Source organism: Carcharodon carcharias, chromosome 9 (assembly GCF_017639515.1).
Source record: "Carcharodon carcharias isolate sCarCar2 chromosome 9, sCarCar2.pri, whole genome shotgun sequence".
NCBI lineage: Eukaryota > Metazoa > Chordata > Chondrichthyes > Lamniformes > Lamnidae > Carcharodon > Carcharodon carcharias.
In genome coordinates, this window is record NC_054475.1 from 21,769,137 (window position 1) to 21,784,635 (window position 15,499).

The window sequence follows — 15,499 nt, forward strand, 5'->3', positions numbered from 1 at the left end:
CCGGCGGAGCCCAGGCCGAGTGCCCCGGCGGAGCCCAGGGCCGAGTGCCCCGGCGGAGCCCAGGCCGAGGGCCCCGGCGGAGCCCAGGCCGAGTGCCCCGGCGGAGCCCCAGGCCGAGTGCCCCGGCGGAGCCCAGGCCGAGTGCCCCGGCGGAGCCCCAGCCGAGTGCCCCGGCGGAGCCCAGGCCGAGTGCCCCCGGCGGAGCCCAGGCCGAGTGCCCCCGGCGGAGCCCAGGCCGAGTGCCCCGGCGGAGCCCAGGGCCGAGTTGCCCCGGCGAGGCCCGGAGCAGGCCGAGTGCCCCGGCGGAGCCCAGGCCGAGTGCCCCGGCGGAGCCCAGGCCGAGTGCCCCGGCGGAGCCCAGGCCGAGTGCCCCGGCGGAGCCCAGGCCGAGTGCCCCGGCGGAGCCCAGGCCGAGTGCCCCGGCGGAGCCCAGGCCGAGTGCCCCGGCGGAGCCCAGGCCGAGTGCCCCGGCGGAGCCCAGGCCGAGTGCCCCGCGGGCCAGGCGAGTGCCCGGCGGAGCCCAGCCGAGTGGCCCCGGCGGAGCCCAGGCCGAGTGCCCCGGCGGAGCCCAGGCCGAGTGCCCCGGCGGAGCCCAGGCCGAGTGCCCCGGCGGAGCCCAGGCCGAGTGCCCCGGCGGAGCCCAGGCCGAGTGCCCCGGCGGAGCCCAGGCCGAGTGCCCCGGCGGAGCCCAGGCCGAGTGCCCCGGCGGAGGCCCAGGCCGAGTGCCCCGGCGGAGCCCAGGGCCGAGTGGCCCCGGCGGAGCCAGGCCGAGTGCCCCGGCGGAGCCCAGGCCGAGTGCCCCGGCGGAGCCCAGCCGAGTGCCCCGGCGGAGCCCAGGCCGAGTGCCCCGGCGGGAGCCCAGGCGAGTGCCCCGGGCGGAGCCCCCAGGCCGAGTGCCCCGGCGGAGCCCAGGCCGAGTGCCCCCGGCGGAGCCCAGGGGCCCGAGTGCCTCCGGCGGGAGTCCCAGGCCGAGTGCCCCGGCGGAGCCCAGGCCGAGTGCCCCGGCGGAGCCCAGGCCGAGTGCCCGGCGGAGCCCAGGCCGAGTGCCCCGCGGAGCCCAGGCCGAGTGCCCCGGCGGAGCCCAGGCCGAGTGCCCCGGCGGAGCCCAGGCCGAGTGCCCAGGCGGAGCCCAGCCGAGCCCAGGCCGAGTGCCCCGGCGGAGCCCAGGCCGAGTGCCCCGGCGGAGCCCAGGCCGAGTGCCCCGGCGGAGCCCAGGCCGAGTGCCCCGGCGGAGCCCAGGCCGAGTGCCCCGGCGGAGCCCAGGCCGAGTGCCCCGGCGGAGCCCAGGCCGAGTGCCCCGGCGGAGCCCAGGCCGAGTGCCCCGGCGGAGCCCAGGCCGAGTGCCCCGGCGGAGCCCAGGCCGAGTGCCCCGGCGGAGCCCAGGCCGAGTGCCCCGGCGGAGCCCAGGCCGAGTGCCCCGGCGGAGCCCAGGCCGAGTGCCCCGGCGGAGCCCAGGCCGAGTGCCCCGGCGGAGCCCAGGCCGAGTGCCCCGGCGGAGCCCAGGCCGAGTGCCCCGGCGGAGCCCAGGCCGAGTGCCCCGGCGGAGCCCAGGCCGAGTGCCCCGGCGGAGCCCAGGCCGAGTGCCCCGGCGGAGCCCAGGCCGAGTGCCCCCGGCGGAGCCCAGGCCGAGTGCCCCGGCGGAGCCCAGGCCGAGTGCCCCGGCGAGCCCAGGCCGAGTGCCCCGCGGAGCCCAGGCCGAGTGCCCCGGCGGAGCCAGGCCGAGTGCCCCGGCGGAGCCCAGGCCGAGTGCCCCGGCGGAGCCCAGGCCGAGTGCCCCGGCGGAGCCCAGGCCGAGTGCCCCGGCGGAGCCCAGGCCGAGTGCCCCGGCGGAGCCCAGGCCGAGTGCCCCAGGGGAGCCCAGGCCGAGTGCCCCGGCGGAGCCCAGGCCGAGTGCCCCGGCGGAGCCCAGGCCGAGTGCCCCGGCGGGAGCCCAGGCCGAGTGCCCCCGGCGGAGCCCAGGCGAGTGCCCGGCGGAGCCCAGGCCGAGTGCCCCGGCGGAGCCCAGGCCGAGTGCCCCGGCGGAGCCCAGGCCGAGTGCCCCGGCGGAGCCAGGCCGTAGTGCCCGGCGGAGCCCAGTGCCGAGTGCCCCGGCGGAGCCCAGGCCGAGTGCCCCGGCGGAGCCCAGGCCGAGTGCCCCCGGCGGAGCCCAGGCCGAGTGCCCCGGCGGAGCCCAGGCCGAGTGCCCCGGCGGAGCCCAGGCCGAGTGCCCCGGCGGAGCCCAGGCGAGTGCCCCGGCGGAGCCCAGGCCGAGTGCCCCGGCGGAGCCCAGGCCGAGTGCCCCGGCGGAGCCCAGGCCGAGTGCCCCGGCGGAGCCCAGGCCGAGTGCCCCGGCGGAGCCCAGGCCGAGTGCCCCGGCGGAGCCCAGGCCGAGTGCCCCGGCGGAGCCCAGGCCGAGTGCCCCGGCGGAGCCCAGGCCGAGTGCCCCGGCGGAGCCCAGGCCGAGTGCCCCGGCGGAGCCCAGGCCGAGTGCCCCGGCGGAGCCCAGGCCGAGTGCCCCGGCGGAGCCCAGGCCGAGTGCCCCGGCGGAGCCCAGGCCGAGTGCCCCGGCGGAGCCCAGGCCGAGTGCCCCCGGCGGAGCCCAGGCCGAGTGCCCCGGCGGAGCCCAGGCCGAGTGCCCCGGCGGAGCCCAGGCCGAGTGCCCCGGCGGAGCCCAGGCCGAGTGCCCCGGCGGAGCCAGGCCGAGTGCCCCGGCGGAGCCCAGGCCGAGTGCCCCGGCGGAGCCCAGGCCGAGTGCCCCGGCGGAGCCCAGGCCGAGTGCCCCGGCGGAGCCCAGGCCGAGTGCCCCGGCGGAGCCCAGGCCGAGTGCCCCGGCGGAGCCCAGGCCGAGTGCCCCGGCGGAGCCCAGGCCGAGTGCCCCGGCGGAGCCCAGGCCGAGTGCCCCGGCGGAGCCCAGGCCGAGTGCCCCGGCGGAGCCCAGGCCGAGTGCCCCGGCGGAGCCCAGGCCGAGTGCCCCGGCGGAGCCCAGGCCGAGTGCCCCGGCGGAGCCCAGGCCGAGTGCCCCGGCGGAGCCCAGGCCGAGTGCCCCGGCGGAGCCCAGGCCGAGTGCCCCGGCGGAGCCCAGGCCGAGTGCCCCGGCGGAGCCCAGGCCGAGTGCCCCGGCGGAGCCCAGGCCGAGTGCCCCGGCGGAGCCCAGGCCGAGTGCCCCGGCGGAGCCCAGGCCGAGTGCCCCGGCGGAGCCCAGGCCGAGTGCCCCGGCGGAGCCCAGGCCGAGTGCCCCGGCGGAGCCCAGGCCGAGTGCCCCGGCGGAGCCCAGGCCGAGTGCCCCGGCGGAGCCCAGGCCGAGTGCCCCGGCGGAGCCCAGGCCGAGTGCCCCGGCGGAGCCCAGGCCGAGTGCCCCCGACGGAGCCCAGGCCGAGTGCCCCGACGGAGCCCAGGCCGAGTGCCCCGGCGGAGCCCAGGCCGAGTGCCCCGGCGGAGCCCAGGCCGAGTGCCCCGGCGGAGCCCAGGCCGAGTGCCCCGACGGAGCCCAGGCCGAGTGCCCCGACGGAGCCCAGGCCGAGTGCCCCGACGGAGCCCAGGCCGAGTGCCCCGACGGAGCCCAGGCCGAGTGCCCCGACGGAGCCCAGGCCGAGTGCCCCGACGGAGCCCAGGCCGAGTGCCCCGACGGAGCCCAGGCCGAGTGCCCCGACGGAGCCCAGGCCGAGTGCCCCGACGGAGCCCAGGCCGAGTGCCCCGACGGAGCCCAGGCCGAGTGCCCCCGACGGAGCCCAGGCCGAGTGCCCCGACGGAGCCCAGGCCGAGTGCCCCGACGGAGCCCAGGCGAGTGCCCCGACGGAGCCCAGGCCGAGTGCCCCGACGGAGCCCAGGCCGAGTGCCCCGACGGAGCCCAGGCCGAGTGCCCCGACGGAGCCCAGGCCGAGTGCCCCGACGGAGCCCAGGCCGAGTGGCCCCGACGAGCCCAGGCCGAGTGCCCCGACGGAGCCCAGGCCGAGTGCCCCGACGGAGCCCAGGCCGAGTGCCCCGACGGAGCCCAGGCCGAGTGCCCCGACGGAGCCCAGGCCGAGTGCCCCGACGGAGCCCCAGGCCGAGTGCCCCGACGGAGCCCAGGCCGAGTGCCCCGACGGAGCCCAGGCCGAGTGCCCCGACGGAGCCCAGGCCGAGTGCCCCGACGGAGCCCAGGCCGAGTGCCCCGACGAGGCCAGGCCGAGTGCCCGACGGAGCCCAGGCGAGTGCCCCGACGGAGCCCAGGCCGAGTGCCCCGACGGAGCCCAGGCCGAGTGCCCCGACGGAGCCCAGGCCGAGTGCCCCGACGGAGCCCAGCCGAGTGCCCCGACGGAGCCCAGGCCGAGTGCCCCGACGGAGCCCAGGCCGAGTGCCCCGACGGAGCCAGGCCGAGGCCGAGTGCCCCGACGGAGCCCAGGCCGAGTGCCCCGACGGAGCCCAGGCCGAGTGCCCCGACGGAGCCCAGGCCGAGTGCCCCGACGGAGCCCAGGCCGAGTGCCCCGACGGAGCCCAGGCCGAGTGCCCCGACGGAGCCCAGGCCGAGTGCCCCGACGGAGCCCAGGCCGAGTGCCCCGACGGAGCCCAGGCCGAGTGCCCCGACGGAGCCCAGGCCGAGTGCCCCGACGGAGCCCAGGCCGAGTGCCCCGACGGAGCCCAGGCCGAGTGCCCCGACGGAGCCCAGGCCGAGTGCCCCGACGGAGCCCAGGCCGAGTGCCCCGACGGAGCCCAGGCCGAGTGCCCCGACGGAGCCCAGGCCGAGTGCCCCGACGGAGCCCAGCCGAGTGCCCCGACGGAGCCCAGGCCGAGTGCCCCGACGGAGCCCAGGCCGAGTGCCCCGACGGAGCCCAGGCCGAGTGCCCCGACGGAGCCCAGGCCGAGTGCCCCGACGGAGCCCAGGCCGAGTGCCCCGACGGAGCCCAGGCCGAGTGCCCCGACGGAGCCCAGGCCGAGTGCCCCGACGGAGCCCAGGCCGAGTGCCCCGACGGAGCCCAGGCCGAGTGCCCCGACGGAGCCCAGGCCGAGTGCCCCGACGGAGCCCAGGCCGAGTGCCCCGACGGAGCCCAGGCCGAGTGCCCCGACGGAGCCCAGGCCGAGTGCCCCGACGGAGCCCAGGCCGAGTGCCCCGACGGAGCCCAGGCCGAGTGCCCCGACGGAGCCCAGGCCGAGTGCCCCGACGGAGCCCAGGCCGAGTGCCCCGACGGAGCCCAGGCCGAGTGCCCCGACGGAGCCCAGGCCGAGTGCCCCGACGGAGCCCAGGCCGAGTGCCCCGACGGAGCCCAGGCCGAGTGCCCCGACGGAGCCCAGGCCGAGTGCCCCGACGGAGCCCAGGCCGAGTGCCCCGACGGAGCCCAGGCCGAGTGCCCCGACGGAGCCCAGGCCGAGTGCCCCGACGGAGCCCAGGCCGAGTGCCCCGACGGAGCCCAGGCCGAGTGCCCCGACGGAGCCCAGGCCGAGTGCCCCGACGGAGCCCAGGCCGAGTGCCCCGACGGAGCCCAGGCCGAGTGCCCCGACGGAGCCCAGGCCGAGTGCCCCGACGGAGCCCAGGCCGAGTGCCCCGACGGAGCCCAGGCCGAGTGCCCCGACGGAGCCCAGGCCGAGTGCCCCGACGGAGCCCAGGCCGAGTGCCCCGACGGAGCCCAGGCCGAGTGCCCCGACGGAGCCCAGGCCGAGTGCCCCGACGGAGCCCAGGCCGAGTGCCCCGACGGAGCCCAGGCCGAGTGCCCCGACGGAGCCCAGGCCGAGTGCCCCGACGGAGCCCAGGCCGAGTGCCCCGACGGAGCCCAGGCCGAGTGCCCCGACGGAGCCCAGGCCGAGTGCCCCGACGGAGCCCAGGCCGAGTGCCCCGACGGAGCCCAGGCCGAGTGCCCCGACGGAACCCAGGCCGAGTGCCCCGACGGAACCCAGGCCGAGTATCAATAAACAAGCTGCTGAATATTCGCGGCTTGATGGCATTATGAATGACACCTTTCCTCACTTTGATCATTGGGACAGTAATTGGCTGGGTTCTGTTTTGTGGACATGACATACCTAGGTAGTTTTCCATATTGTTGAGTAGATGTCAGGGTTGTAGCTGTACTAGAACAGCACGGCTAGGGGCACAGCTGGTTCTAGGACACAAGGCTTAAGTACCACAGCTGTGATGTTGCCAGGACCATAACCTTTTCTGTATCCAGTGCCTTCAACCATTTCTTGATATCACATGATGTGAATTGAATTGGCTGAAGACTGGCATCTGTGATGCTAGGAACCCTGGTATGAGGTAATGATGTCACAACTGTCGACATTTACCATCATCACTTAACCTGACAGCAACTTCTGGGGGCCACACATGAATAAAATAATGTGGAAATCCAAAAATTGAAGTCAGTGATCCTACACTTCTCCAGAGGTTTCACTGTTGAGGTGCCCTTGCCCTCACGCAACCATCCCCTCCCACCACACCAGAATTTCTCCAATTGATGGAAATCAATTCAATTGGCAAGGACTTCCACTATTGTGCAGTAAAAAATCTGTGGGATGAATGAGGTGTAACTGGGTTTTCATTGAAATACCAAATGCCTTCACTGACCCTGAAAAATTAATTTTATATTTCTTTATGAAATGTCAAATTTCTCCATAAGTCCCACTTCTAAAAAAAAAACTTTTTTTTACAGTTTGTTTATCTTTGGATTGAAAACCTAAAATTCTCATAATTTGGTTCACTGTCTGAAGATTAAAAGTAAAGGATATTGATGCTTTCAACTTCCTGTTTTTTCTGTGTGACTACTTCAATGTGATTAGCTATTTACCTGCCTGCTGTGACATCATTACTATTGTATGCCAGATTATGATTGGCAGGAAAAGGGAAAACCATGCCACAGATCATCAAGGTCAGTGGTGAGTGCTCCTGCTTTGCTGATGGCCTCAAAATCTGACCCATATATTTTGGTACATTGCTGGCTGCAATTACTTCTAAACAGCGTGCTCATTGCAATGAATGTGCATGATCGAGTTATTGTTTTCACCAACTCCACCATCCGCCCTCATTGCAAATAGTGACAATATATGATACAATTTGATACCAGGATTGAGGGAGAAGAGCAAGTCACAAACTAGGATTTTAAATTTAAGCAATTCAAACTTTGAAGACATGAAGTGACTTGCAATAAACTGGGCTTAATTATTGATGGGTAAAACTATAGAGATTCAGTGGGAAAAGCTTAGAAAAGTGGAGAAACTTACTCAAACTCAAGTTGGCCATAATACAAAAGTGAAGAAGTTATGTTTCTTGGTTGTCCAGGGCATTTGCCAGTGCTGATCTGGAGCATTGCTTTCCATTTTGAGCACCACCTCTCAAAGGATATATTGGCCTTGGAGGGGCTGAAAGTGTTAAATTCTAAGAATAGATTGTATAAACTTGGGTTTGTATTTCCTCAAATTTAGACAGTTGAAGGATGATCCATCTGGTTCTTTAAAATGAAAAAAGGATTTAATAGGATAGATACATAGAAAATATTTCCTCTGGTGGAATAACCCAGAACAAGGGGGTATAATGTTAAAATTAGAATTGGACTATTTATGAGTTAAATCTGGAAGCAATTTTTCATGCAGGGAGCGAATAGTAGCGTAGACACACACTCTCTCTCTCTCTCTCTCTCTCTCTCTCTTTCACTCCTGCCTACACCAAAAACAGGGTGTGGATGATGGAACGCCTGCAACTGTGAAGCCAGAAACCGACAGATTATTGGTAGTAAGGGTATAAAAGGACAGGGAACAAAGCTGGGCAAATGGGTTTATGGTACAGACCAGCCATGATCTAATAAAATGGTAGAACAGGCACAAGGGACTGACAGCCAAATCCTATTCTCTCTTTTTTCCCCTCAAGTGATAATTCATAATGCTGTATGGTTTCAGTGGCACTGATCGTGTTCAGACACGTGATCATTCTTCACATGCGAACTAAGACTGCAATTTGGCAGCTCATTTAGTCATAAGACTGAATCTGTCCTTGTCCAACCTTCCTGTCTCCTCGCAGACACTCAAATCAGTTTACTCTCATCAGCAGGGAATGTTTAGTAGTGATGCGAATTGAGTATCCTGGATTGCTTCCTCCTCCACCCTCTCCTCAGCTGAGGCCAATTTTAATGATCTCACTGCTGCCTTGGCTAGCATCCATAACTTAGTGTAGATTTAGGATCTTCCTATTTGATTGTTCAATATGGCTAAGCACTGTACTGTACATATGTGTGTTATTTACCTATCATGCCTAATTGTGAAGCTTTAAGTTTTAAGTTTCCAGCTACATTGCTTATATGGTGCATCGTGGCACAGAAAACATTTTATATTGAGGAAATACATAACACAGGGCTTTTAAAAAAAAAATCCATGTGGGGAGGAATATTTTGTCACTGGCAAAAGTGTTAAATCTCTATAGAGACCAATAACATTTAAAAAGAACTTCAAACTTGCAGTTAATAGCTGAAAAGTATTAAGTGACAAGATTTTACATTTTATGATCTTTATTGCAACAAATGACTAAAACACTATTGACTGAACACTAATTTTGTAGGCAATGTATTTTAAACAGCCCCTTTTATACTTGCCACACATTGCACTCTCCATGGAATTACAGTCCCCATAGCAAGCAGACCCTAGTTGCTCCCAGTTTCCAGTGGGTTCCCATGTTACCATTTTGCCAGGTAGTGACATTGACTGCCTCCAGGCTCTTTCCTTAGTTTTCAGAGTTTCATAAATCCTCTACCAGCAGTAAAACCTGCCCTGATAATCCTTCCCTTCTGCCACACCAGAACGAATCTCCCAGAACCCTTAGGTGTCTGAGTGATGTCTTTTCGATGAGATACAGTCTCTCTCCCACATACATCTGTGGTAGTTCACACAGCCAAGCAGCCTCTTCTCTCTGACCACGGCCAACTCCTGTCAGTCTATGATATTCATTGATTTGTAGAGAACCTGTAACCTGATCTCAAAAATGGCTTCCCCTGCCCTCTTCCCCATAACAATGTGCAATACATTAACTTTATATCCAGATAGACGTACTGATTAGCTATTCTTGACTCCAACGTTTTCACCTTAGTAGTAAATGGACAGTTTACATCACAACTGTTTATAAGCCGACACCTATAACACCTTTCTGGGACTTTAGGAGGCTTGTAATCTACCCATTGGGAACTCGGAAACTGCTGCCATCTTCTCCAGGCATAAATACCTTGCACCTTCCTCCCAGTAAAATAATATAAGATAAAAGCAAAATACTACAGTTGCTGGAAATCTGAAACAAAAATAAAAATAGCTGAAAAAACTCAGCAGGTCTGACAGCATCTGCGAAGAGGAATACAGTTAACGTTTCGAGTCCATATGACGCTTCATCGGAACTGAGGAAAAATAGAAATGAGGTGGGGTTGAGGGGAGGTGGGACAGGTAGAGCTGGATAGAGGGCCAGTGACAGCTGGAGGCAAAGAAGAGATTGCCAAAGGTGTAATAGACAAAAGGACAAAGGGGTATTGACGGCGGTGATATTGACTAAGAAATGTGCTAATGGTGACATTAAGGGTAGAAAGCAGGACGAGCAAGTGACAGATAGCCCTAGTGGGGGTGGGGTGGGGGGAAGGGATCAAAATAGGCTAAAAGGTGGAGATGAAACAGTGGATGGGAATACATTTAAAAATAATGAAAATAGATGGGAAAAGAAGAATATATTTTTAAAATATAAGTAATTAGAAATGGGGGGGATCGGAAAAGGGGTGGGGACGGAGGAGCGAGTTCATAATCTGAAGTTGTTGAACTCAATATTAAGTCTGGAAGGCTGTAAAGTGCCTAGTCGGAAGATGAGGTGCTGTTCTTCCAGTTTGTGTTGAGCTTCACTGGAACATTGCAGCAGGCCAAGGATGGACATGTGGGCATGAGAGCAGGGTGGTGTGTTGAAATGGCAAGCGACATGGAGGTCTGGGTCATGCTTGTGGACAGACCGAAGGTGTTCCGCAAAGCGGTCATCCAGTCAAGTCTGCCTTCCTTTGAACTTTTAACAAGCAAACCACCCATGCTTACTGTCAGGCAGACTTCAGAATAGGTCATATGATTTCCTTTATTTTAGCCTAAATTTAAAGACATAGTTCCACAATAACCTTACAACTTTTGTTATAATTACATGGTTTAAATTATTTTCATGCTTACTTGTGCATTTTTAACTTTGCTGAAATCTATTGGTATTTAAAATTATAATCAGATTAACTGTTTAATTAGCATTTTGATGTATGCTGTCATCTCTTGAAAGGTAACCATCAATATATGTGGTGGACAGAAAAGTATGTTCTGCTCTAACGTAGTGAGGACTAATACAAATTGAATTATGATTGTTTTCTGATTTAACATCATAAGTTTGCATGTCAACTCCTGTCTAGTTGAATTAAGAATCAAACTGTTTGATTATGTACTAAGGGATTTAATTTGAGATCCAAAGTGCATGTTAGAATAACATAGTAATGGGAGCTAATAATATTCCACCAAACAAAAACTTCATTATGTTTCTTACCTTTTGAAGTTCTGCTTAGAAAATAAAATAATTTTAAAATTTAAATGCAAACAAAAGGGTTATCAAAATTAGTCTATAAAAGGTATGAGTCGAATTTTTTGCATGTCCAAATAATAAACCCCATAACACTGTAGGTTTTGATTCTGGTGTGCTATTTGTGTACCCCTGCCTTAGTTGAACCCTGTCTGCCAACAGGGATATAACTCAACAAATATTTTAAATAAAACAATCCCTCTTTTTCGATTGATTTTCCTCTTTCAGGACAGGAGACTTTTACTATGGGACAGAAGAAATTCCAAACCAGCATTGCGGATTGGTGTGTATCTTACCTCCATTTAGTGATGTCTGTGTTTGATCAATAGTAATTTCAGCTTCCAGTCTTGCTATCTGCATTTCATGTTAGTTCATACTGCCTACAAGACAGGTTGGGATGTTTTAATATCTAGGTCATATATGTAGAAACCTCCTCCCCATCCCTGGTTACTAATTTTGCATTAATGGTTTTCTAAATACAAAACTGCCAGCAAAATATTGCAAAGTTCCGTAGTTGGATAAAATGATAATTACTGTTTTCCTCAGCTTAAGTGGAGATTGACCATAGCAGAGTTTGTTGCACTATTGTGAACTATTTGAGCAATATCCATACATCTTTCATCATGAATAGATTGACTCTAGACTTGATTGTAAACGGAATAAAGAGAGACCAGTGCAAGCAGTTCTTGGATTTGCGGTCTGTTATTTTGCTATTGAGAATTCTAAAAGCAGGACCAAAGTTTGTGTTACAAATGAAAAAAGCAGAAGGATAAATTGGGAAGTAGTGCTTAGCCAATGCCAAGCTTGGGTTTTAAATGGAAAGGAAGAATGAAAGGCATAGGGTTTTAACAATTTTAATGTCCTCAGAAGGAATTATTCAGATAGGCTAATTTCAACGCGTGGAAGTGGAGTTCTGTTGTATTCTGAGTTTAACTGTTAATCCAGTTCATGACAAGTTTTTCTAAATGTTAAATCTGATTTCAGAAATGGGAATATTGCGCTGTTCTCCAACCACTGTTACATGGCATCCACAGAAAGAACAAGTCTTTGCTTTTGGTAATGTGATTCCAAATCTACAATTTGTGCTTGTTTATTTCTTTTCAAAATCAATCTGCATTAATAGAGGTTAGGCAATTAGAAAGATAAGCTTTTGGTGTGTGATTAGACAAAAGGAAAAAGTTCCGGTAAACTAATCCTGGTGTGCTAGACTCTTGGTGAATATGCACTGTTAAATTCATTATTGCTATTCACTTATGAATATATGCATTTCTGTTTAAATTGTTATTTTTTAATTATCCATTGCTGTTGTTTTTGTGACAACATAACATCTACCCAATTTGTTTGACAGTGTTAATTCACTAAATTATTTAATTGTGAATTTGCATTTGTGAGAAGAAACAATTCCTTGTTCAAAAGTGTAAAGAATTAAATTTGAGAATTACCATTTTTTGGTCATTATTTTCTCAGTCAGACCAATCGGGCCTGAGTTTCCAAAGACCTTTCAGAATTTGCACTTCCTGACACACTTGATTAACCACATTTAATACTTGATCTAATTGGGGAATTAATACCTTGTAAAATGTTTAGGTTGTGTAAAATGACATTTTATTTCTGCAATAATCAGCAAATCTCTGACTCATGTTTTAGAGATGTTTTTAATCTACATTATCTTGTACTTAAATGATCTGATTTCCTTTAGAATCTAGGCCATTTTATATTTGTTATAAAACAGTTTGCTTCTATACTTAATAGAACTCATAACTTTAATATGTGAGGGCAATTATGGTAATAGGCTGTTTTCCTTTTAAATATTTTATCGACTTTTTTTTAACAAAAGATAATGCTTTTTTTCACAACTTAAAATATGTTGGTCAACATATATCTTTAATACTGCTTTTAGTTATAAGCCGCATATTTAATTTTTTTTTCTCTCAATCTGTGTAGGATCTATTCAGAAAGCAACATTGTAGTTCTGTTAGTTTTCTAATGCTAATTTTAATTTAATAGGAACTGAAAATGGAATTGTTGGTGTAAAAAACTTACAGAAACAGGCTGATTCCATTCAGACATCAGCAGTACATTCGCGGACTGTTTCTGGGCTACAGTTTTCCTCTCACAGGTAATCTGATTGCTATTTTCATAAATATTGGATAGCTTGCTAAAAGATTTATAGTGAATGAATATTTCTGCACCTCTCTGACTTCTGTTTTGTATTAATAAAAGGACAGCTGGAACTAGTTAGTGGTAAGGATTTATTTTTATTTTATAAAATACTGCCATGTTTTGCTGTGCTATGAGTTACAGCGAAGTCGCTCCTGGCATTTTTTCCCTCATAAGTTAAAACTTGAGAACATCAAAGCAGTAATATCACTTATGCAGAGAAGAAAAATTTTAGGATTAACGGTAAGTGTTCTCTGGCCAAAATAAGCAATGTCCTATTTAAGTGCATTCAATATTTCACACAAGTCCACAGAAAATTATTGTTCCAGACCTTTGACAAAAACCTATATTAAAAGTTGCAGGGGATGTTCAATGCACATAGGGTTGCTGTTCAGCTAACGTTTGAGAAAATAAGAGAGATATAAATAAAAGCCTTTTGCCTTGTAATGAGTGACGTTTCACCTTTTATTTTGCAGCTCTCCCCTTTTGGCTTCAGTCAGTGAGGACTGTTCGCTGGCTGTTGTTGACATCAACCTCTCAGAAGTGTAAGTGACTAAAGAACCTGCAGTCTGTGCAGAAATATATTACTTTAACTGGTAGCAAAAAAAAATCTTTTTTGTACATAAATTAAGTAGAACATAAAAATTGATCCTTTTCAAAATTATTTTTTAGGTTTAGGAATAAATCACACAAGGACTTTGTTCGTAGTGTATGCTGGTCACCTCTGAATTCTGATCTGCTCAGCACTGCAGGATGGGACCACCAGGTTCTACATCATACAATCAGTTTAGATAAGGATGTAGACACGGCATGAGGAGAAGATGATGATGCAATATTAAAAATCCTTCTTTTGTACCTTTTCTATAACCATGTTACATCTTTGAAACTGTGCTCTGAGGAGGAGTAATTACACAGGTGTATTGTTGGGAAACCCAAACGCCAAAGTAGTGGTAGAGAAAAGATGTGGAGGCGGGGGGGGTGGCGGGATGGGATCTGTGAGGAAATCGTTCATAACACTCCAAATTTCTGTTTGTAACAGTTACTAACCTCACTAAGATCTCTACCCCTGCCCCATCAATTCTAAGAACGTGTACACCCACCTAGTTCTGCTCTGTGAGAGCAGTGTATGAGTAAGATAATGATGTTTTATCTTTTGTGTGGGCTTGTAGAAAAGAGAATAAATGTTCATTAGAATGTCATGTATTAGAACTGAGTAGCCAACTGGACTTCTGATATTCATAATTCAGTGGCTTGAGAGATATTTTGGTAGCCTGGAGCTACTGGATTACTGTGAATTTTGATCCCTGCTACTGTGTTTCACATTATATTTAGGATGAGGAAGAAAAGGATTAAAAAGAAACTTTTAAAAGCGATATAAATTTGTCTGTTTTTACGTATTTTGTGTATACTCTCTCACATTGTTGAAGAAACTATCCCACTGCATGTATATAAATTACAGGGCTCAAAACAGAAGATCAATATAGTTAGAAAAATTAAGCAGCGTGGATCAAACAGCACTGTCCACAAATGTGACAGAATTCGAAAATAGATTTCCCTGTTATACGCAAGCAAGAACTGAAAGCACTTTGTAAAAAGAATAACTGCATGTAAGATATCCTGTTTGTATTAGAGTGCATCTCTGGATTCATTTTCTTGAACTAGTCACTCCCTGGGGTTTATGTAAATACACTAGTAACGGTATTACATTAGGAACCCTGGTATAACCCTAGTGCACAGGGAACTACAAAGTGTATGACAAAGTATACAATCTCTTTTAGATAGTTTTTAATGACCATTGAATTGAGATGAATTTGGCATTATTTATGAAAAGTATTAGTGTGATGATGCACAGAACTAATTGCTGATTTAAGAGGCTTCTTTAAGAAACTGTGGATACATGTAAACAAAAATATCACTACAGGTCCAGGGGATATCACACATTTACTCTTTCATCACTACCACAGATTTTGTTAACACTGCACATATGAAGTCTTTTTAACTATTCTCTATATACAAAGATATGGGTTAATAAATAGTGCTACAAAGACCTTGATGTTCATGGTATGTTTAGGTTGATCGCCTTCCATGGTATCTTTAAAATGGTAAACAATAGAAAGAGTAGCATGAGTGAAAATGAAGTGAAAAATCACCCTTCATGATATCAGAACATCCCAAAAATGCTTTATAGCCAATGAAGTATTTTTGAAGTTTAGTCACTTTTAATTCAGGAAATGTAGCAGCCAGTTTATGTAAAGCTGCAGTCCCACAATGATCAGATAATCTATTTTACTGATGACTGAGGAATAAATATTGACCAGCACACTGGGAAAAACTCCCCTGCTCCTCTTTGAGACATTGCATTCATTTCAGAGTGCAGATATAGCTTTGGGTTAGCGAATCAGCTGCAAATGATACCTCTAATAAAACTGCGCTTAAGTATCAGCCTAGATTATCTGCTTAGTCTTCTGGAGTGATACTTGAATCTACAACCTTGTGCTTTGAAGGTCTGTGTTACCACTGAGCCATGGCTAACAATTAGTGGATCAAGCTGGAGCTGATTGGACATATTTTGTTTGTTGGTTTTAAACTTACCTTTATACAAGCTACCCACCCTATCTCATGGAAATAAAGGGATGAAAGTTAAAAAAATATTTTAAAAATAAGGTAAAATGCTTTATGAAGTAATAAGCTGATATACTTGCCCTACAGGCATATGGACTGAATGAGATAGGTATTAAAGCTGAAAATCAGACCACAAAAATGTTTCTACGAAGTAATTTATTTGAAGCCTTTTAAAATCCAACAGATTTCATTCAATAATTCACTTAATTACTT

The 15,499-nt window shown here is 53.7% G+C and overlaps 1 protein-coding gene across 1 annotated transcript in view; it reads left to right on the forward strand.

Moving 5' to 3' along the window:
* The window catches only part of LOC121281802 (methylosome protein 50-like), a 31,825-nt gene extending 17,788 nt beyond the window's left edge, over positions 1 to 14,037 (forward strand). The window contains exons 6-10 of the mRNA XM_041194804.1: positions 10,733 to 10,787; positions 11,489 to 11,560; positions 12,512 to 12,623; positions 13,141 to 13,209; positions 13,337 to 14,037. Coding sequence (XP_041050738.1) covers positions 10,733 to 10,787; positions 11,489 to 11,560; positions 12,512 to 12,623; positions 13,141 to 13,209; positions 13,337 to 13,478 — 450 coding nt within the window. The 3' untranslated portion in view covers positions 13,479 to 14,037. The remainder of the gene's footprint in view (positions 1 to 10,732; positions 10,788 to 11,488; positions 11,561 to 12,511; positions 12,624 to 13,140; positions 13,210 to 13,336) is intronic.
* The last annotated feature ends 1,462 nt before the right edge of the window (positions 14,038 to 15,499 follow it).